Raw genomic sequence first — 24,071 nt, 5'->3', positions numbered from 1 at the left:
ACATCGTGTCGGGTATTATTACAAAGTTGATATTACACATGTTACACTGGTCCCTGTCCTGCCAATATGTCGCTGTTTTACAATAATTCTCAGGAAGGACATGAATATGTATAAAAAAGAACAACTCACCAACCCAGCCTCATTCGTATATCGTGTCTCATGCTCTTTGGATTTATTTAAATAATAGTATACACTCTAGAGTTATTTACTATTTTTGGTTCCGTTTTAATAACATTGTACAATTAGAAGTGAATATAGTTGGATTATTTAACACACACAATGGCATACATGCCAGACGTCCCGATCTCGGCGGGACAGTCCCGCTTTTGGGCCCTTTGTCCCGGCGTCCCGATATGAGACGATTTGTCCCGACATTCGTAAAAAACGATGTAAGGTCTATAGGTTCCCAATAAAACTCGCTATTCAAGTTCTGTTTCGCTAACACTTACCACCGCTAATCCCTTTATTGCCCCCAATTAACAATCCGATTCTACTTCTCGTGTGTACCAGTGTCGTTTATGACACCTTATCAGCGATTTATCGGCTAATTATTGATTTTATCAGGCATTTACACCATGATGGTCTTCAAGATAGTGGTCGCTTATTGCTAACAATAATTTCTATCATAATGAAATAAATGTTGAAAATGTGTTTGTTTTTGTCTTTGTTTGAAACGGTTTACAAAACAATTGTTTAGTAAAATTATGTCATTAATGAGTCTTTTACATTCAATGTTTAGTTCCAACATAGCGGGATAATCCGAATGTGCAATATACCAAAATCGCAACAATCAGTCCAATAAGTGATACCCATCCTGTAAAGTGTAATTGGGTCACGGTAATTGTAATAAAAACAACAAGGTGCTATGCATGACAGTTTGACCCTACTCCAATTAAGCCGCGACAATTGACAAGTAACAAACTGCGCATGGATACATGCTTAAAAAAACATCGCAATAAACAGTAAAAGTGGTACCCATCTTGTCTTGTGTTATTGTAATAAAAACAACGTGTTGTAACTGTTCGGTAGATAGTTTACTGTAACCCGTACTTTCAGTGTACTGGATAGCCTCCCCTGCATTAATGTTTGCCATTGAAAGTAATATAATGAGTATTGTCGTAATGTTCCAGGTTTTGTACTCTAAAAAGATGAATATTATCTTCGTTGTTTGCTATTGTCTTATTTAATAAAACTTTTATTGTTATGTTTTAGATCTCATGCTTCATATCAGATGTTTTAGGTCTTGAATAAGAGTATCAAGAGTTTTTGTTAGTACTATACTGACTACAGTAAAGGTGGAATGATCGATCGTTTTAGGTGTCCTGCTTTTTGGTCAAATGTCCCGACAATTTTTTATGGAATGTCCCGCTTTGGACCTAAACAATTCTGGCATGTATGCACAATGGCACTGAGGAGTGCAAGTGCGATCGAAAGGACATTTAAAAGATGTTACAGATGATGTAAGAATATACTGACATAAGTCCCTTTACTGTATGTTGCGTATTTCGGGGAAAATTTTAAATAGCGGGTTTACTCATTTGCACTATCAAATTTACTTAAAACTAATTATCAAACATGTACATAACATCAATTATAGTGATACTTAAACTTGTTTGTATCCACCAACATCGCCAGAATAAAATATATAATGTAGGTACAATGTAGGTCAGAGTACCACTAAGCAGATGATTAACGCCGCTTATTTATTGATAAAAACGTGGATTTTTTCACAGTTTGAATGTATTATATTAATTCATATATATGAATTTTCAGCTAAGATGTAAAATACTTCTGTATATTTTGGGCAAATAAGTAAAATGTGGTATTCATTTTCTAACAAATCAAAATGGCAATTTGTACAAAGGCGGGGTTGTCTGGGCATGTCTGTGCATCTACCTGCCAAATTGTGAGAATTAATTGATGCTCGAAATCTAGCGCGGTTTTAAATATTTTAGTCTTAATAACATAGTTGTTTTTTTTTAATCCAATGAGTGTTTATAAATATATTATACGTTTCAAGAAGCAGCGAGTTATTTATCTTTGTTTTCCAGGTTTCTTTATAAATGCTTAATATTTTATGTTAAATTGGCAGGAAATTATGTAGGTTCAATAAATTTTCCAATAATATACAACAACAACATTTACTAGCTTGCAAGCAAACAAGCTTTTTAGCCAAATGCATAATACATAATACACAAGTGTAAGGACATGGATGATAATTGTTATGAAATTAGGTAATATTTATAAAAATTATGTAATGAAAGAAGTGAACATTTTATTTTACTGCATGATTCATATCAAAAGATATATCCTTTTAACAACGATTATGATAGTTGTTTTATAAAATAATGAGATAAAGAGTACATTCATCTACATAAAAAGTTTCATTTTAATATTCATATTTGATTATTACTCATCAAATTCTGGGAGAAAATAATATACATAGATAAATTAATTTGTTTCTAAATTGTTCCGTAAACAATTCACATTATATATATATATATATATATATATATATATATATATATATATATATTTTTTTTTTTTTTGAAAGATTAATCTGTTAATTTTTTTATTTTGTGTTTTTGTTAATATATCAAACTTATTCAACATTGTCCATCTTTGAAAATATGACTTTAAATTTTAAATAAGTTTTTCTTATTTCGTATATTGCAACGCGTTAATTTATAAATAAGTTTGCACTGTCATGTAATCAATTCTTGGAATATCTCATGCGGCTGAATTTTTTATTTTTTTTATTTTATGTTTTTTAGTTAATGTAGCAATACACTGATTACATATTACTTTTTTGTATTTGTACTACATAAATAAAATACAAATTATTGACAAACAAAACACTGTCTAACAATAGTCGAAACTGCATTGTGACGAAACCTCCATAAATACATTATTTGATATGCCCAATTTTTTCCTTCATTATAAATTTGTTGATCCACATCTGATTTAGCATATTATACGTTTTAAAATATTTTGGTCCGTTTTTGGTATGACCACTAAATCCTTGTGCATGCATGTAAATAGGAATAAACGAAAGAAATCTTATTTAAATAATAGAGAAATGTACAAAGCAAGCTATAATAAAGAATTGAATCATTTGCTTATTATCTGTTTATTTTTTCTGCAGATCTTGGTGGGTAGCAGATACCAAGTTCAGTGGGGAAACGCCAGACAGGTAAACCAAATAGTCGTTCTGGCGACGGGTTCGCAAAACGACATGAAAGCACAGGAGACTGAAGAGGCACAGATCAGTCGGAATCCCTCAGTGGCCGTGGCCGCTCCAGCCGCGTCGACTATTACACCGGTAAAACGACCCAGGGTTCCAAAGAACGAAAAAGGGAAGGAGTTGGCGCGCATGGTTGCTGTAGGCCAGGAACAGGTGGCAGCGCCGATCGGTCCAGTGGGAGCGCCCGCCCCTTTTGCTGTTGCCCTGCCAGCGACGGTGTCCTTGGAAGTCCCCTCCGCGGTTGAGCGGACCATGTCCTTGGAAAGTACCCGCCGCGGTTGTGCCATCTGCTTTACCGGTGACTGCGCCCGTCCCGATTGTACCCGCTCCTACTTCGCCGTCTGGCCCGTCAGTGGAGGTTCCCGTCGCGGTTGCGCCATCCTTACCTGTGACTGCGCCCGCCCCGATTGTACCCGCTCCAACTATGCCGTCTGGCCCATCAGTGGAAGTTCCTGTCGCGGTTTTGATGTCTGCTGGTCACGTGACTGGGCCCTCTGATTCTACCACGCCCTCTGTTCCGGTGTCAGTGGAAGTGCCAGGAACAACACCGACCATACGCAGGCCCACCATCAGAATCCAGCGTCAATCTGACGACACGGTGGCGGCGGTCTTGACGGGGGTCCAGGCCTTGCTGGTCGCCCAAAATACTAAGTTTAGTAAACGATTCGACGCACAGGCTATCATGATATAGGACCTACACAGTGGAGTGCGGGACCTTAGCCACCAGCTGGATGCATTACAAACCCTCTACCGCCGTGCGGTTTCGTCAAAACCGTCACCTCCACAAGAGACAGTGGTAGACTTGTCCACGCTAGGACGACTGGAGGAAGAGGTCCGGAGAATTCACGGGGAGAGCAACAACGCGGGCCACTTTGCATGCCTGCTCGTGAGGAAAGTGTTCCCCGAGCTCTTTGGGCCCGGAAATCTTTGCTCTCTCTACAACTGGCACAGCAATTGCCAAAAGAAGCAGTTGGCACTGGATGAACCCCGGCGGGAAGCTGTTCGCAATGCAGTATTGGGCTATCACCCAATAGTGCGGGGTCCTGGGCCATTTCAGGATCGGGTCATAATAAAGGTGAATGAGATGTTGCAGAGAAATGACAAGAGGCCGCTGGCGAGCAGACAGCTGAACATCGACAGGCCACTGTTGGATGTGTTCATGACCTAAATGAACAGTGATAACATGTAAACGAGTGGGTTGTGTGATGAGTGATGTAAATAGTGACTGTGTGTACATGTATATTCCTTCATTTATATAAACCTGTATATATAACACTATCATTTTGTTTTCTTTTTGCCTTCGTCTGAAGAAACTTATTAATCAAGTGTGTATGCATGAAAATTATGAGATTCTTGTATATATTTGTTATTTTGTGCAATTATTTATCGTTCATTCATTTATATAAACATGTATATAACACATGTATATACAACATCATTTTGTTTTCTTTTTGCCTTTTTCGAAAGAATCATATTTATCGAAGTTTATCGTTGGGTGATCATAATATGATACAATGTACGCGTAAAGCCACACATAAAAGACCATGACAACTGCATTAAAATAAAAATAGCGTTTATATCATTAAATTGAAATTAAATCGATTGAGCGACCCGAGTACAATTGTACTCACATATTATACAAATGTAGCATAATGGAGCTGCGTGATTGCATGAAGTGGCTTAAATTTATGTAAACTCCATAAGCGTCAATTTAAAATGAATAATAACTACTTATGGCCGGATAAATATATTCGTTACATACACAATCTATGAATTAAGTAACAAAACTCCATCAATCATGGCGCATTTGTAAATATATAATTGTATAATAATAATTGTATTGCCTTAGTCCCTTTTATATTTCGCTTTGCTTTGGGACTAATAATATCAATCTTATTAAAACACGATACAATTAAAAACAAAAGACATGTATGTATGTGTATGGTAATATTTTTTTTTCATAAATACAAGGTTTGGTTATGATGAAGAGATAAGAGAAAACAAAATATACATATGAGAAAACAGAATATATACATGTTAGGATTTGTTTGTCCACACCATCACAGTCCTAACAAAGTCCTAATGATTTGCACTTCTGTGCAACTTCCCCTGTGGCTAGCATGCCATCAAAGTACCGGAAGGACTTTCCAGATGACAGCTCTGAAAACACTTTCTTAGGTATGTCCCCCGTTGCTGCACCCTTCATCAATATGCACACGGGCGCAACCTTGTATATGTGGTCGATGTATTTGTTGCAGGCCTCTACTGTCAACTCCTTCTCTCAGTATTACAGTATGGCCGCAATGAGTTCGTCCACAGTGGTACACCCTTGGCTGTAGATGCTCCTTTTTAATGCGGCCCACACCATCTCAATTGGGTTAATGTCCAAACACTAGGATGGCCAGTCGTCCACCCAGTTGATACCGTTGTCCCGCATGAAATCCCGGGCCATCTTGGGGTCATTGTCCTGCTGGAATTGATGGCCATCAGGATACACTACGTATGAAGGGGAGAGCCCTGTTACCCAGTATTTCTGTTGTGAAGAATGTCTTCTCTATGATTCCTTGAAATATGGCTATCTGGTTCGACCCCCGTCTACTGATGCCACCCCAGACATGGACCTTCGCTGGGTGCTTGGGCTTCGGGATGACTGGATTGATGGTCCCGTCCCGGTGGTAAACCACTGGCCTGCTTATCTCCAGGGAGATCGACGATTCATCTGTGAAGATGATGTCGGATAGGCTGTCATCCTTTTCTATGAGGCTACAACAGAACGCAACCCGCTTCTCCTTGTTAACAGCTCGGACCATCTGTCCAAAGCGCGGCTTAGACGCTTTATATCCGAATGCTTTGATGAGTCGTCGTGTGGTTGACAGGGAATGGGTACTACCCTCCTTCACGAGCTGGTTGTGCACGGTTTGACACGACCGCATACCGTCCTGCTGTAGGCTCTTCTTTAGCTTATCGACTTCCATCTCGCTGACAAACGTAGACGTACATGTAGGGCCCTGCTCACACACGTCTTCCCCCGGCAGGAAACAGCCCTCGTTGAACTGGCTGATCCAATACCGAACATGGTCACGGGTAACATCTTTTCCCCTTCTTTTCAGGTCTCTAACGATCCGCGACGCTTTCAGACCTTGCCTGTGCAGGCGGATGATTTCAAGCTTTGTTAAATGCGATACTTTCATTTAAAATTATTGTACAAGAGAATATTGATAACATCTGGACGGTCATTTATATAGTCGTAACCGTCAATCAATTTTTTCGCACCTGCTCAATTGTAAGCCGTGTTTAACGTAATTATCACTTCTGTTTGTACTGCTCGATTGCAAGCCATGTTTTTACGCAATTATCACTTCTCATTATGTTGCATGCGTCAGCAATTCGTGAACAGTTAAAACTATTGTGACGAATACCAAACTGTACAACAAACATAAAAAGAAGTGATAATTCCGTAGGCCACCAAAGTTTAAAAATGTTTTATTCATCTTCTTAATTTTGCAATCAGCGCCATCGTGTAAAAGTCTATTGACCAATAGTAAAGGTGCTTTCTTAGCGATGTTAGACAAGAACAGATTTTTCGGATGAGTTTATTAGCCTTTATAACAGTTTATAACAGTTAAATGTAAAGTTATTTTTAAATAATTAGATTTTTATTAAAGCACCGCAACCCGTGACTGCAAAGTCTCCTTATGTATATATGGTCAGCCACGTAAAATAGGGCTGACCACCCGGCTTTTAACTGCCTTTTACAGCAGAGTATATATGTTAAGCAGTGTGTTCGGAAAACGTTTTTTTAACCGAAGTTTCCGAGGGTAAATTAACCAATACTACTACTTAATTTATGTATTGCTTTATTAACCACATTGATGATTACAAATGCGTTGTGTGCCCATGTAAGCTACATGTAACCAATAATTGTATCGACAAGAGAAATACAACAACATTCATTTTGAATGTCTCTTCTCAGAGAACTGATGGCTGCCCTAAAAAAGAATAACAAAATAATTATATATTAAAACGCTTGTACTAAGTACAACGTACATGTATGTTGCTAGACATGAATAAAATCCATGTCAGTCGTATATGTTATAGCAATTTAACGACTTACTAAAACTAATCGTATGCCATTCCCATTAATATATTTGTTATCATGTGTTAAATGTGTTATTACTGTATAATTTACGCTCAAAACACGGTACATTGTGTATTATACGTACATGTATGCGTAAGTTAAACAAATTGAGAACAAACAGAACGTCATAAATGAACACACAAAAAAGCTTTTAAACAACTGTTGAAACTGTAATATGCAACATATAACAAAACGAAACTTTAAACGATCACCTGGCTTATTAATTCATATTGTTGACGTACCTGTGAATTAAAACATATATTAATTTTGTATACAATTATCTTTTTTATACTATGTACTACAGTATTTAAACAATGTATTATAACAATGTTTGTATTTTTTTGGCATGCCCAGTAGCACACTGCTAACGCAGCGTTGCGTGGCGGTCACTGATAAGAACAGAAATTGTCTGCATTTACCGACTAGGCTAAAGTAATACACGCCGCGGGAATAAGCGAACGCGGCGTAACGCCGAGCGTTTTATCGAGTTCTCCTCGCTCTCTAACGCCGCGTCAACACTCGCTAGCAGAAAAACCCCTGCGGAGGGAGCGCGTTTTTTGGGGAAAACGCGTGAAGTGTACTGTACATTGATCATGACTGGCAGATGACCCCTATTGATTTTCAGGTCACTAGTTAAAAGGTCAATGTCACAGTGACTCGAAACAGTAAAATGGTTTCCGGATGATAACTCAAGAATGCTTACGCTTAGGATCATGAAACTCCATGGTACATTGATCATGACTGGCAGATGACCTATATTGATTTTCAGGTCACTAGGTCAAAGGTCAATGTCACAGTGACTCGAAATAGTAAAATGGTTGAGTTTAGTTTAAACCTATTTATTTTAGCTCGATTGCGTCGAAAACCTTAGGCTTATATAAACCCTCTCGAGTCCGTTTTCTGGGCCTAGAACCAGTACTTGGTGTCTTTGGGGGAGATCTAAAGAACGCTCCCACGGTGGGGATGGAACCCGTGACCTCCCGGTCGCAAGGCTGACACCATATCCATTACACCACGGCAACCTTTGGTTTCACGGATGATAACTCAAGAATGCTTACGCCTAGGATCATGAAACTTCATAGGAACATTTATCATGACTGGCAGATGACCCCTATTGATTTTCAGGTCACTAGATCAAAGGTCAAGGTCACAGTGACTAACAGTAAAATGGTTTCAGGATAATAACTCAAGAATACATGCACCTTGGATCATGAAACTTCATAGGTACATTGATCATGACTGGCAGATGACCCCTATTGATTATCAGGTCACTATGTCAAAGGTCAGGTCACAATGACTTGAAATAGTAAAATGGTTTCCGGATGATATCTCAAGAATGCTAACGCCTAGGATCATGAAACTTAATAGGTTCATTGATCATGACTGGCAAATGACCCCTATTGATTTTCAGGTCACTAGGTCAAAGGTCAAGGTCACAGTGACTCGAAACAGTAAAATGGTTACCGGATGATAACTCAAGAACACTTACGCATAGGATCATGAAACTTCATTGGTACATTGATCATGACTGGCAGATGACCCCTATTGATTTTCAGGTCACTAGGTCAAAGGTCAAGGTCACAGTGAGTTGAAACAGTAAAATGGTTTCAGGATGATAACTCAAGAATGCTTGCGTAGGATCATGAAACTTCATAGGTACATTGGTAATGACTGGCAGATGACCCCTATTGATTTTCAGGTCACTAGGTCAAAGGTCAAGGTCAAAGTGACTTGAAATAGTAAAATGGTTTCCGGATGATAACTCAAGAATGCTTACGCCTAGGATCATGAAACTTCATAGGTACATTGATCATGACTGGCAGATGACCCCTATTCATTTTCAGGTCACTATGTCAAAGGTCAAGGTCACAGTGACTTGAAACAGTAAAATGGTTACCTGATGATACCTCAAGAATAATAAGGCCTAGGATCATGAAACTTCATAGGTACATTGATCATGACTGGCAGATGACCCCTATTGATTTTCAAGTCACTAGGGCAAAGGTCAAGGTCACAGTGACAAAAAACGTATTCACACAATGGCTGCAACTACAACTGACAGCCTATATGGGGGGCATGCATGTTTTACAAGCAGCCCTTGTTTAAAAAGAGCGATATCGAAGCAATAAGTCCAGAATGACTTCCCCTTGAATAGTTTTCATTCAATTATTTCCAAATTTGCACAGTATCTTTATATCAATGAGGACTTGAACCCTATTGAATATGAGCAGTATCAGAGAATAAGTACACAATAATCTTCCCTTGAATTTGAGAAAATTCTCCTTGTTTGCGCGATTAAGTACACAGTTTCCATCTTATTCTTTCCAAACTTGCACTGTGTTTAAATCAGTAGAGTGATTCAGGCCCTCATGGGCCTCTTGTTTCATTATCTAAAGGCTTATTCTTAGTGGTTTTTTTTCACCATTTTGGAAATTGTGCCGGGTCTCTATGGATTGGGAAAATTTGCGGTGTTTTGACTAAAATTGGTAAATTAGTGTTGTTGTTGTTTTGCTAAAAAATGCCTCAAAATTGAGAATTGTTTTCAGTATTACTGTAAAACACTGTGTAAAACGCGCATTTATATATACCGCGCATCTACTTATTGAAACAAAAAGTCGGGAAAAAAGTTTTTGAAGCAAAACCATCGGGGAAAAAATTCCGTACCAAAGGCTTATAATGGCCGGTGTCGGCGTTGGTTAAAGTTTTTTATAAAGTCAAATAACTTTAACACTATCAAAGATAATTAACTCAAACATGGAATACTTCTTTATGGCAACAAGACAATTGTGTAGGTCAAGATGCATAACTATGTCAGCATTATTTTTAGAGTTATGCCCCTGTTTGCACTTAGAAAATTGAAAATTTGGTTAAGTTTTGTGCTTAGGTCCACTTTATTCCTAAAGTATCAAAGGTATTGCTTCCATACTTGCAAAACTTACTAACTATCACATGGGGACTGTGCATGCAAAGTTATGTAACTCTGACTGGCATTTTGACATAATTATGGCCCCTTTTATACTTAGAAAATAGAAAATTTGGTTAAGTTTTGTGTTTTGGTCCATTTTAATCCCAAAGTATCATAGCTACTGCTTTCAGACTTGGAACACTCGCTAACTATCATAAGGGGACTGTACAGGACAAGTTGCATAACTCTGGTTGGCATTTTAATGGAATTATGGCCCTTTTTTTACTTAGTCACTTCGAATATTTTGTTAAATTTTGTTTTTTAGATCCACATTACTTCTAAAGAATCAAGGCTATGGCTTTCAAACTTCAGATACTTTCTTATTATCATCAGGGTACTGTACCTGGCAAGTTGAATGTGACCTTGACCTGTAAATGACCTTGAATCTCAAGGTCAAATAAATTTTGCTTTAATTGCCATAACTTATTTATTTAGGATCAGATTTAATTCATACTTTGACAAAACAACACTTACCTGACATACCACAATGGACTCCACCCGAATGAAACCCCACTCCCCACCCCAGAATCACCCCCCCTCCCCCCCAAAAAAAGGAAAAATGCTCATAACTTCTATGTCCTTTGAGATATAACCTTCATATTGGTATGCATGTGTATATGGACAAGACTTTTCCATACGCACAAAAATTTTGACCCCTGCGACCTAAACCTTTAACTTAGGGTCCGCGTTTAGGTTTCAAAATCTGTGTTTAGGTTTCCAAAAATGCTCATTACTTCTATGTCCCTTGAGATATAACCTTCATATTTGGTATGCATGTGTTTATGGACAAGGTCTTTCCATACGCACACAAATTTTGACCCCTGTGAACTTGACCTTGAATTTAGGGTCCGCGTTTAGGTTTCGAAATCTGCGTTTAGGTTTCAAAAAATGCTCATAACTTGTATCAAAGCGTTTATTGGGGGCATATGTCATCCTATGGTGACAGCTCTTGTTTTTAGATAACTTCAATTGGGAAACATGTAAAAAAAAATCCTTATTGGTAAAATGCTGTTTTCCAGTACCTTATTAAGAACAATAAAAAACGCTGGATATGTATTGTTTTGTAGTCGTGGATGTGATTGACTTAGCTTAATTTGTATTGATGTTTTGATGTTTGTTGAATGGTATTTTTCAAACTTCATTACTGTTCTTGTACCATGCTTTTCTATTGAATATCTGTAAAACAACAAATTATATGTTACATGTACACTGGTAAATCATGGTTTGTTTCCAAAGGCCACCTTAGAAACAAACTTAGAAAATATTGTAGCCCACCCAAGTTCTTTCAGTACTTCCTGTACGGAGGTCATATGAGTTTTCTATTTAGACTATTTAGGGACCCGGCACAATATTTAGGGGCCTTTAAATTGTAGACCTCTGCCTATTTCCATCACAACATATGCAGGAAAGAACTGATGGCAAACTCTGTTTAATATGTCAGCCTGTTGTTAATACCATTCATGTTATGTTTGGTTTTCCAGCCTCCAAATTACCGCCATGCCGTGTGTGTGGTGAGGATACTTCTCCCAGGGGTCTCCACTATGGGGTGAACACATGTGAGGCTTGCAAGGTGAGAATATACTGATGAGCAACGCTGCACGGACATAAATAACTTGGCACATCTTTTAGGTACATAAGTAAAAGAACCAAGTATACTTTGGTAGCGCTAAGGACTGGACGAGAAATCTACAAGGTGATAAGGTTTTAAATGCTTTTTCAAAATATTTCCAATTAGTTTAAAAATTTGGCAATGTACATGTATTGCTATTCAGGGAAGATTAATTCATTCACAATTGAACAGAAACATGCCATGAGTTAAAATAAGAACCTTGGACTTTTTTTTTTCCACAGCCACTTGCCCTGCAGGGGGAGTAGGCCTGACAATCCACTTGCCCTTCACTTTAATCCGTGCGTTTAAAATAAAATAAAATATATCTATATTTATAGTAATGGTAAACCAGAACCTTTTTCTAAACTTAAACTGTCATCTGACTTTTTCTCAATCTGATCATGAATTATTTTGTTTATTAATATTTATTTTTAGGCCCCGGTAGGAGGGCATATAGTGATCAGACTGTCCGTCCGTCTTTCCGTCACACTTTGTGTTTAGGTTTCTTAAAATGCTCATAACATCTATGTCCCTTGAGATGTAACCTTCATATTTGGTATGCATGTGTATATGGACAAGGCCTTTCCATTCGCACAAACATTTTGACCCCTGTGACCTTGACGTTGAACTTAGGTTCTGCGTTAAGGCTTCAAAATCTGCGTTTAGGTTTCGAAAAATGCTGATTACTTCTATGTCCCTTAAGATATAACCTTCATATTTGGTAGGCATGTGTATATGGACAAGGTTTTTCCATGCGCTAAAACATTTTGACCCCTGTGACCTTGACCTTGAACTTAGAGTCGGTGTTTAGGTTTCGAAATCTGCGTTTAAGTTTTAAAAAGAGCTCAAAAATTCTATCAAGGTTCTATAGGGGACATAAGTCATCCTATGGTGACAGCTCTTGTTTATTTTATTGATAATTATATTAAAATGAAATTTTATTCTTCCTGGAATGACCAATATATTTTTACTATTAATCTATTAGTTTAGAGTGCTGATATATACGAAACGTGTGCAGCCGATTGCGAGAATTATTTTTACTGAGCCTGTGATGTCATTTACATTGTCAAAATGAAAGAGCAGTTTCTTTGTTCACTAAACCTATTTTTTGTTCGTTCCAAAAATAGTTTGCAATATGTATCCATATGTGGCAGGAGTTCTGGAACTTTATTTATTTTTCTCAACCTGAAAAACAGCACTCGCCCGGTCAACCAAATCAAGTATTTAACAAACTTTACTTGCCCCACCTTTAACTTAATTCACTTGCGAATTCGAGCTATCGAGTGGATTTTTCAAGGCATGCATTTTGCATCATTCATCACAGATTATTAAGTTAAGTCCTGTTTACATTAATTCACGGGCTGCAATGTACATTCTTAATAATTGAAACTCTAAAAATGAAAACACATCTCCTTTATAACCAGTACTGTGTCTGTCTAGGTACATGTAAGAAAAAGACCCTCATATCCATCCTTGCAGTTACTTCATGCTTCAGAAATATTTTAGGTTGCAAATGCTACAGTTATTATATTTTTACTCTTAACAAATAGTAACTGATAGCAAATGATAAAGTTTATATTAAAAATATAGCATTCCACTGTCCAATAATTAATACTTTTTGTTGTCTGTTTACATAAGGACGAGAATAGTTAATCTGGTTGTTTTTTTCCCAATTGAAAAAAAAATCCCAATCCCAATTCAAAAAAAAAAAAAAAAAAAAGAATTTTTTTTTTTTTTTACCTTAAAATATATAAGTTAACCTGATCCGGTGAAGAAAATAGAAAGTGTTTCATAATTAAATTATCTTTTTCCTTGAATTTGTTTTAAAAACTGTAAAATATGTTAATGATTATTTAAGACTTTCCTTATTTTCCTCAAAATCCAGCGCTTCGCACGATTTTTTTCACCACAAAAAAGGCCAGGCCTTTTTCCCAAATTCAGATTAAAAAACCTGCACTTATCTCACATGTTCATAAAACTTTGTAAAATTTTAATAATAAGTTATCAAAATAGTCGTTATTTACCAGTTAACGGCTTCTTTGAAATATAAGAAACACTATTTACATGCGATAATTTTTCCCAATTGAGCCAATTTTGCGAATAATTTTTTTCCCAAAATGGGGGTTTTCACGACGCGAAATTCCAGTGTGGCGTATTCTAAAATGATGGAGTGGAAAAAGCCTGGCAATGGTATAATCAGGTTTAAGGTAATTCTGTGAGACTTGTCCCTTTTTCGATATTCTGTCGACCAAGTTTATCTCAGCTTTTTCCGAGATTAGTTTCGATTTGGGAAGAAAAGTGTGTAAAGATCAAATTTGGTGATAACTTTCATGTATTGAAACTCATAGGGGAATGACATTTGTATGGGTGATTTAATTTTGGATGAAAACTTCATGAATTGAAAGACTTTTTTACGGGATTGAATTACTTGGCTACAGCTGTAGATAGAATAAAGCCCTTACCTGTAAGATGATCTTTCACTCAAAAGATTAATTACTTGTAATTATGAGACATACGAGTCTCACTCTGTGAAAATGGGACTTAATGCATGTGTGTAAAGTGTCATTCAAGATTAGCCTCTGCAGTCTGCACAGGCTTATCAAAGATGACACTTTCAGCCTTAACTGGTTTTGGCTAAGAAAAGACTTCCTTGAAACAAACAAACCCATCAAAGCAGAAAGTGTTGTCCCTGTTTTGCCTTAGCAGAAAGTGTTGTCCCTGTGTTGCCTTAGCAGAAAGTGTTGTCCCTGTGTTGCCTTAGCAGAAAGTGTTGTCCCTGTGTTGCCTTAGCAGAAAGTGTTGTCCCTGTGTTGCCTTAGCAGACTGCACAGGCTAATCTTTGACAACAATTTACGCACATGTATTAAGACCTGTTTTCCAAGAACATTGTTCATTTTTGTTTGCAGGCCTTCTTTCGACGAGTTCTGAAGCGGTCAAACCTGAATTTCCAGTGCACATGTACCCTGGAGGAGCGGCGTCTGGGCACTGACATTCCAAGGAAGACCACTTGTCCCAAATGTCGCTATGAGCAATGCGTTAAAGTTGGGATGTCAAAAGATGGTAAGGGGTCAGTTAGGAGTTAGAATAAGGCTAGTATTCCATCTATCCGCATCCGTATCCACAAAATCATAATATGGACGCTATATTCCATTAATCCGCATATGTTGAACATATCTTTCTTTTTTAGGAAAACACATAATTGGATGAAACTGAAAATTATAATTGAGATACTTATTATGAAGGACAAGCGTGAATTTAAGTAGATATTAGGTACAAATCATCATTCTGTCTGTAAAATAATACAACATTTATTATTGGTAAATAAACAAAACATCTTCTGCTAGTGCCTTGGCTATGCTTTTCCAAACATTTGAAGTGAAATCAGAGTCCCAATATGCAGAACTGCGTTGGTTGTAAAATTTCGGGTAATTTTTCACGAATTCGATTAGTTTTTCAGTTGATTTTTGAGATGACAGCTTCCCTCATCGTGCTTAATGACGTCTGTATCTTGTCTGCATCCACATTAGAATGCTCACTTGAGCGTTCGCTTGCGGACGCTTATTGCGCGTGGGGAGATGCGGATGCGGATGAATGGAATAAGTGCAGTGCATGTCTACTAGTTCTATTTTTTTCGGATGCGGATATGGGGATGCGGATACAGACAGATGGAATACTAGTCTAAATTGTGATTTTATTTGATGATAGAACTAGCTGTATTATTGATAAATGAACATTGGGATGTCAAAAGATGATAATATCAGATAGGGTTTCATAAGTACCTCATGATTGTATTTGATGCTAGAATAAGCTATATAGTTGATCAATTAAATTTGGTATGTGAAAAGATGGTAAGATAATTTATTTGTAAGAACTACCCCATGATAGTATTTGATGCTAGAACTAGCAACAGATTTTATAAATAAATGTTGGGATGTCAAATAATAGTAAGATCAGTTAGAGATTAGAACTACCTTCATATAGTATTTGATGCTAGAATTAGCCACAGATTTAATAAATGAATGTTGAGATGTCAAATAATATCTAAGTTGAAAAATACCTCTTGATAGTATTTAATGCTTGAATTAGCTAATTGATAAATATATCTTGGGACGTCAAAAGATGGTAAGATCAGTTTCATGTTGAGGTCTAAGGGTCAAGGTCAAGGTTATTGTTGCTGAACTTCAGTATGGATACAAATATTATGCTGAAATTCTGTGTGTAGGTAGATTGCACCTACTGGTCAAGGGAGAGATTGCATTAGGAGAAAATCGGGTCTAGGTCAGTTTTAATTAAAAAAAATTAATAGAGTAAGTATTTCCCCTCAATACTGATACTGAAGTTGGGCTCATGTTTTGTGCTGTTATTTTATGTGTAGTTGAGTGAAGAGACTTAGAGTGGGATTGCATTTGTAGCAAGTTTGGTCATGCTTATTATTACATAATATAGAGAAATGCTTTCTGCTTAATAACTTGAGTTTGGATGAAGTTATTGTGCTTTTGTTGTGTGTGTAGGTATCTTGCTTTCAAACATAATTTAAGTGAACTAAATGTATTGGTAAATAGTTATAAATATATTTTGTGGTAATTACATCAGATGGCTGACATAAAACATACATTATTCTATCAAGATTGAAGAAAAGTTGAGTATGCTGTCTATGGGCAGCTCTTTAAAACCAAATTCTGCCCACAATTTCAAAAATATGTGTTAAAGAATTTTCCTAGGATTTTTTTTTTATCACCAGGGTTTGATTATCATCATGTGCCTTATAATTATTTCTACACTCATTCAGAGCTTAACCCTTTGAGCCCTGGAACCAAATTTTAAAGGCCTTTGCAAACAAAACGTGGCGTCTGATCAGGATCCAAACTGTTTGCTATTCTGATAGTGGTCTTTGAAAAAAAGTGAAGAAAATTATGTTTTTAGAAATTCAGCAGACACCAATTTAGCAGACGACAAATATCCCAGCATGCAAAGGGTTAATGAAGCACATATATATACTTCATAGAATTCATGCACAAGGCTACCTGCAATTAAATACCCTTGGGAAGAATTTTCATAGCACTTTTTACAGCATTTATCATAATTATTTTTGTATTAATTATACTGATTATACAGACGTTAGTTCACCAAACTATTGTACATTGTATCTGAAAGTGGACTAATGAGCAGAAAACACACTTTCACCCAAATCCCACTTTATATATTAAAAAAATTGCAGCCATTAAAATTGGGCGTTACACGATCGGGCGCAAGAGACAGAATGATCGTGAGGTGCAGTCACTAGAGCAGGGCAAAGAAAGAGTGAACAGTGGCAGTTCAATCAGCTTGGAATCTCCCCATAGCCAAGGTAATTTACAATAGACTAACTTCGTAATTCGAAACAGTTAAGGAAATCCAGGGTTGGCATAAAACCTGAGTTTTGTAGTTAAAATCTGGGTTTTTTAGTGGGGAATAAAAGATCATTCACTGTTATCTTTGCACTGCATAGTATATATTAACGAGTTTGCTTATATAAACTAGTATGTAATATATCTTTATAAACACACTTTTTCAAGTGGAAACATTCATTTTTTTCATAGAAAGTTGGTTAGCTAGAACAATGCTCTGAATTACCTGCATTAAAAGTAATTTGCATGACATTGTGTGTGTTTATAGCTGCATACAGCAAAACACACATTTTTTTCAATCATAAAGAGTAAAAAAAATGTATCGGAGAAATCTGAATATTTAACATATTGATCTGGATAAATTGTTCGAGTTTATACTCTTTAAGTAGTCCTTACTGGTGTTCGATAGGTTATTGTCGGCTAGGGTACTACTTAAATGTACGCGAGGTACAGAAAATATGCTTAAACGAACCCGGCAATTCTAACGCTTAATTGGTCGTTGGCGGATTTTTTTTCCAAATTAATTATGTTAATATTTATTTCAATATTTTGTAAAGTGGCCTCTATATTATCGAAACTCATATTCAAAAAGAATGTTGAGGCAGGTTTTGTTCAAAGAGAATTTTGTTTCGTATTCTGATTTACGACATCAAATTTTGGGCGAGAATACAACTCGGGTACAGTCTAAATTGGTCGGATACGTTTTAGTATATTTTCCGTACACTGGGTACATTTAAATATACTTAAGAGTACCTGGGGTACAGTAAAGTAGTACCCATGCCAACAATAACCAATTGAGCATAACATTGGTCAGTTACATGTACAAACCAGGACCAACATTTTATCAATTATTACACAAAATTAGGCATCTGTTTATTAAAGACAGGGTACGTGTACCCTAACCTCACAAGGACTGAGTATGCTTTATCCCAGACAATTTATCAGTGAGAGATTGTAATTGTTTTGTTGGGCTGTATTGATGTTTATTGTAAGCAAACATGCAGTTGCAGAAGTTATTAGTTTAATTTGAATGATTTGCATTATGTAATTTCATGTACATGTTCCAGTTTGAAAAGTGATTTGTTATGTCCTGAATGCGGAAAATTCAAATGACCAGACATATTTACCCCTGGTAAATAACAAATCATGCAACAATATGTTGAAGGTCTTAAGATTTAAATGATAGATTGAAACACTGATACCTGGCTAATGATTTACGGATTGCAAAAACATATTTAGGGCTTATGTTAATCTGATGAGGAATCAACCCAATACTAATATAAAGGCCAGTTTAAAGCCTCGATCCTTTTCATATGAAAATTTTGCACAAATATGCAGTTTGAATCCATAATTTTTGTTATCAATGCCTATAAATACATATTAATAGATTTTTTTTGTAATCAATAAATCACAAATATATGTCTTGGCCTCTTGGGTACAAGTGAAAAGTTGCTTAATAAGCAGGAGCATCTCTTCTAAGTTTTCTTACATAGAAAATGTTTATTCCATTACTCCATGGCAACAGATAAGATTTCATGTCAATTAGTTTTCACTGCAAGCTTTTCGAAACAATTTGTTTTTTTTCTCCCTAAAATCAATTTGTCAAAACTTTTTTAAAATTGAAAAAAAACTTTCCTTTATTTCTGGATAAGATGAGCTCTTTAATTTTCGGCGGTGACAATTTGTAGCAATTCTTATTGCAATAAATTAACTAAAGTCATTATGTATTCATATTGTCAATGTTTGTTTGTTTATATTAATAAATTCATTTATTTGTTTATTGATAAAGCAGATATGATAATAAGTTCTTTTTTTTTACACTCCTCAGTTTCAGTCTTCTTAGCTCTGGTTTTGAAATCCTGATGTAGTCTACCCTTTCTCCCTTTTTTCTTGCTTAGCCACAGCTGAACTGATTTGTGTGATATTAATTCCGATAAAACACTGTTTACAACGTCTTTACCCAATGGTTCGTTATCGCGTTACTTATTGAAACATATTAGGCCCACACGCCGCTAATGAAATGTTCTTAGTACATCCGCGTTTAGAACTTGATGGCGACATTTTCGAGCACTTTTTTCGACGGAAGAAAATTTCTATGTAGACACCGTTCTGAACCGGAGTTCATATATAGTTTTCACTAATATTACGACGGCACTAAAGGTTGCAATATACTAATTCAAATCAAACACAGTACAGAGGGAATCGGTAAAATAAAACTACAACGAATCTATTGCAATTTGTTTTCTGATATGGTAATCGTTTATTGTATGATCAATTTTTTGTTATGCCCCCCTTCGAAGAGAAGGGGTATATTGCTTTGCACATGTCGGACTGTCGTTCTGTTGGTCTGTCGGTCCGTCCACCAGGTGGTTTCAGGATGATAACTCAAGAACGCTTGGGCCTAGGATCATGAAACTTCAAAAAGGTACATTGATCATGACTCGCAGATGACCCCTATTGATTTTGAGGTCACTAGGTCAAAGGTCAAGGTCATGGTGACCCGAAATAGTAAAATGGTTTCCGGATGATAACTCAAGAACGCTTAGACCTAGGATCATGAAACTTGATAGGTAGATTGATCATGACTCGCAGATGACCCCTATTGATTTTCAGGTCACTAGGTCAAAGGTCAAGGTCACAGTGACCCGAAATAGTAAAATGGTTTCCGGATGATAACTCAAGAACGCTTAGGCCTAGGATCATGAAACTTGAAAGGTAGATTGATCATGACTCACAGATGACCCCTTTTGCTTTTCAGGTCACTAGGTCAAAGTTCAAGGTCACAGTGACCCGAAATAGTAAAATGGTTTCCGGATGATAACTCAAGAACACTTATGCCTAGGATCATGAAACTTCGTAGGTAGATTGATAATGGCTGGCATATGACCCCTATTGATTTTCAGGTCACAAGGTCAAAGGTCAAGGTCACGGTGACCTGAAATAGTAAAATGGTTTCTGGATGATAACTCAAGAACGCTTATGCCTAGGATCATGAAACTTCATAGGTACAATGATCATGACTCGCAGATGACCCCTATTGATTTTCAGGTCACTAGGTCAAAGGTCAAGGTCACGGTGACCCGAGATAGTAAAATGGTTTCCGGATGATAACTCAAGAACGCTTATGCCTAGGATCATGAAACTTGATAGGTAGATTGATCATGACTCACAGTTTACCCCTATTGATTTTCAGGTCACTATAGCAAAGGTCAAGATCACGGTGACCTGAAATAGTAAAATGGTTTCCGGATGATAACTCAAGAACGCTAATGGCTACGATCATGAAACTTCATAGGTACATTGATCATGACTCGCAGATGACCCCTATCAATTTTGAGGTCACTAGGTCAAAGGTCAAGTTCATGGTGACCCAAAATAGTAAAATGGTTTCCAGATGATAACTGAAGAACGCTTTTTCCTAGGATCATGAAACTTGATGGGTAGATTGATCATGACTCTCAGATGACCCCTATTGATTTTCAGGTCACTAGGTCAAAGGTCAAGGTCACAGTGACCCGAAATAGTAAAATGGTTTCCGGATGATAACTCAAGAACGCTAATGGCTGGGATCATGAAACTTCATAGGTACATTGATCATGACTTGCAGATGACCCCTATTGATTTCAGGTCACTAGGTCAAAGGTCAAGGTCACAGTGACAAAAAACATATTCACACAATGGCTGTCGCTACAACGAAGAGCCCATATGGGGGGCATGCATGTTTTACAAACAGCCCTTGTTTCAATTTGTTTTCTGTCAAAAACAAATTGTAGAAAAGGATCCTTATCTGGTGCCCTGATTACTCCAATACTCTTTGTTTGTCTGACCTATGACCACACTAAAAACAATTTCTGATTGGTTGATCTGTAATTTTTATCAGTTTGCTAGATATCAATTATGAAAGGCCAATATAATATCAATGGACCATGATATACTTTATAATTTAATTTCACACATTGAGTCAAGCAATTATAGACTTCAATGATAAATATTAGCACATTGGTAGGGGAGGGGGGGCATGTGAGATCCAACTAAAATAAGTTATTTCCCTTCTGTCTGAAATATCCCTGTTCTGAAATACTTATAAATGCACTCACATACATACTTAGCCACTCATTTTTTCTTCAAAATTTTGCTTGATAATGTTTTGTTGTAAGTTAAGCAATACACATTATATCATCAATACATTTTAGTATGGTATTTTGACACATATTTTTTTTGTAATAATACTTTATTATATTATTATTGTTATTATATTATTATTTTTGCTTCAGGTCAGTCTGTGAGTTCCCCAGAGGAGGTGTCTACTGACATTGAAAACATCAGTCTCACTGACAGGCCAAAGTCCCCGAACGTTCGTGCAGTAAAGAGACTGAAAAAAGATGACAAATACCATCCCGAGACTGGTTTACTCTATCAATCACTTACAAATATCATTCTCAACTCTCTTACTCAAAACCAGTCTTATGCTGATGGCTCAGCAAATTCAGCAGCAGCCAGGGGAGATGACTCTAACAAAATGACAGCTGTGGAAAAGCTCTTCATGCAGCCATTCGAGATGCCATCCAGCAATCAGTCATCAAATTCAGCCATGCAGTTTGATTTCACTTCACAAGGCAGCAATTCAAATCCTTTCAACTCATACACTAAGGATATGGCACCTAATCTCATTCAGTCATCAAGCAATGTTGCTTTCTCTGACCAGCCTAAACAATCTCCTATAGAAAACTTGCTTATGTCTCCACCATCTGTTCAATTGCCCTCGCAAACTGATTTCTTTAGTGGGATAAAACTTTCACCACCAAATTCTAACCAGCCGGAACTTCCTGATGAAAAATCCTCTATTGAAAGCCTTCTGCTTTCACCATCGTCAGGTATCTTAGCACATGAAGTGTTAATAAAAAAGGAGAGGAGATTCTCAGAACAAACTGTTCCTACTGATAGCCCAGAATACAATACCACAGAACCTTCTTTTGATGAGACGTCTTTTCATGGGATTCACCCATATGATGCAATGAGAACGAAAAATCCTGGCCTGCATGATGGTTATGAAATGGCTGATAAAATTCCATCATATTTGCTGGAGAATAATATGCTGGGATCACCAAGCATGGATCTCTTGAATGAAAATGAGGCAGGGGAGCTGGACCTATTCAATGACGATGAGCTTCTAATAGCAGAGCTTAGCCAAGAAGACATTGAAATAGAATTGAAGGAATACGACAGGTACCAGGAGATTTGCAATTGCTGCACAATGACAGCAGAAATGAAGGAGTCGATAATTAAGAATATGACAGATGTGGCCATGACTCTTATGACAAAGATGGAGATGGTAACTTGCAATGAAATCAAGAGGAGACATGCTGAGTACTTGGTATGTATCTACAAAAGATTTCTCTTTTATATAATCATTCTCTAAGTCCAACATTTTCATGTGCCAAAATAATCAAATGGTCCTGAAGTTCTTTTTGGTTTTGATTGTTTGATTGATTGAAACCTGCCCTCTCTTAGATAAAATTATCCTGGTGACTGGTTAAATATGAGAAATGCTCTGTGAAAATGGGGTTTTAATGCATGTGTGTAAAGTGTTGTCCCAGATTAGCTTGTGCAGTCTGCATAGCCTAACCAGGGCTGACACTTTCTGCCTTAACTGGATTTTTGCTGAGAAGATACTTTCTTTAAACAATAAATATAATAAAAATAGAAAGTTCCATCCCTGATCAACCTGTGCTGACTGAACAGGCTTATCTTGGACAACATTTTAGTCATGCATTAAACCCCTGTTTTCTCAGACCGCAGCCCATATATTTTCAGTGAGCCACTGATTGTGTACATGTACATTTTTACCGAATTTTCACAGGAAAAAACTTGTTCTATTCAAGAAACAAACACTGTTATAAAAATGTCACATATAAGAATTGATGTCATATTTAATATCTTTAATGAAATATTTAACAGGGATTATACATAACCACACATGTGCACAAGTTCCCTATCCACATAAGAGCCAACTGACTTTTTCAAATCCTGGCTTGAGCACAGTCACCTTATCTTAATATTCACACCATTTCTTTCAGGAAAAATATAACCTAAAACTGCAGATGTTTGGTGATATGAAACTGTCGAAGGAGGAGTATATGTCGTATCTTTGCCATTTCTTGTAGGAAAAATACAACCTAAAACTGCAAGTGTTTGGTGAAATGAAACTGTCGAAGGAGGAGTATATGTCGTTCTACAAGGAGACAGGCATTGATATTGACAACAGGCTACAACTGGTAATAGAGATTCTTAAGCATTTGGAAGACTCCATTCACAAGATTGTCACATTTGCCAAAAGCATTCCTTGCTTTACCAACATTGACATTGAAGACCAAGTGATGCTTTTGAAAGGTAAACACAATACATGTAATTGAAAGCTTTTGAAAGGTAAACTTATGAATTGAAAGCTTTTGAAAGTTAAACTTTAGAATTTAAATGTTTTGAAAGGTTAACTTCAGAATTTAAAGTGTTTAAAGGGTAAACTTAAGAATTTAAAGCGTTTGAAAGGTAAACTTTAGAATTTAAAGCTTATGAAAGGTAAACTTAGGAATTTAAAGCTTTTGAAAGGTAAACTGTAGAACTAAAGAAGTTTAAAAGGTAAACTTTAAAATTTAAAGCTTTTGAAAGGTAAACTTTAGAATTTTATGGCTATTTAAAGGTAAACTTTAGAATTTAAAGCGTTTGAAAGG

The 24,071-nt window shown here is 36.7% G+C and overlaps 1 protein-coding gene across 1 annotated transcript in view; it reads left to right on the top strand.

Annotated features, from left to right (window-relative positions):
* LOC127857256 (uncharacterized) overlaps positions 1–24,071 on the top strand; it is a 33,686-nt gene that overhangs the window by 5,426 nt on the left and 4,189 nt on the right. The window contains exons 2-6 of the mRNA XM_052393672.1: positions 11,829–11,917; positions 14,863–15,016; positions 17,175–17,303; positions 21,618–22,717; positions 23,508–23,733. Coding sequence (XP_052249632.1) covers positions 11,829–11,917; positions 14,863–15,016; positions 17,175–17,303; positions 21,618–22,717; positions 23,508–23,733 — 1,698 coding nt within the window. The remainder of the gene's footprint in view (positions 1–11,828; positions 11,918–14,862; positions 15,017–17,174; positions 17,304–21,617; positions 22,718–23,507; positions 23,734–24,071) is intronic.

This window comes from Dreissena polymorpha, chromosome 14, assembly GCF_020536995.1.
Source record: "Dreissena polymorpha isolate Duluth1 chromosome 14, UMN_Dpol_1.0, whole genome shotgun sequence".
NCBI lineage: Eukaryota > Metazoa > Mollusca > Bivalvia > Myida > Dreissenidae > Dreissena > Dreissena polymorpha.
This window is presented reverse-complemented; position numbering and strand designations above follow the sequence as displayed.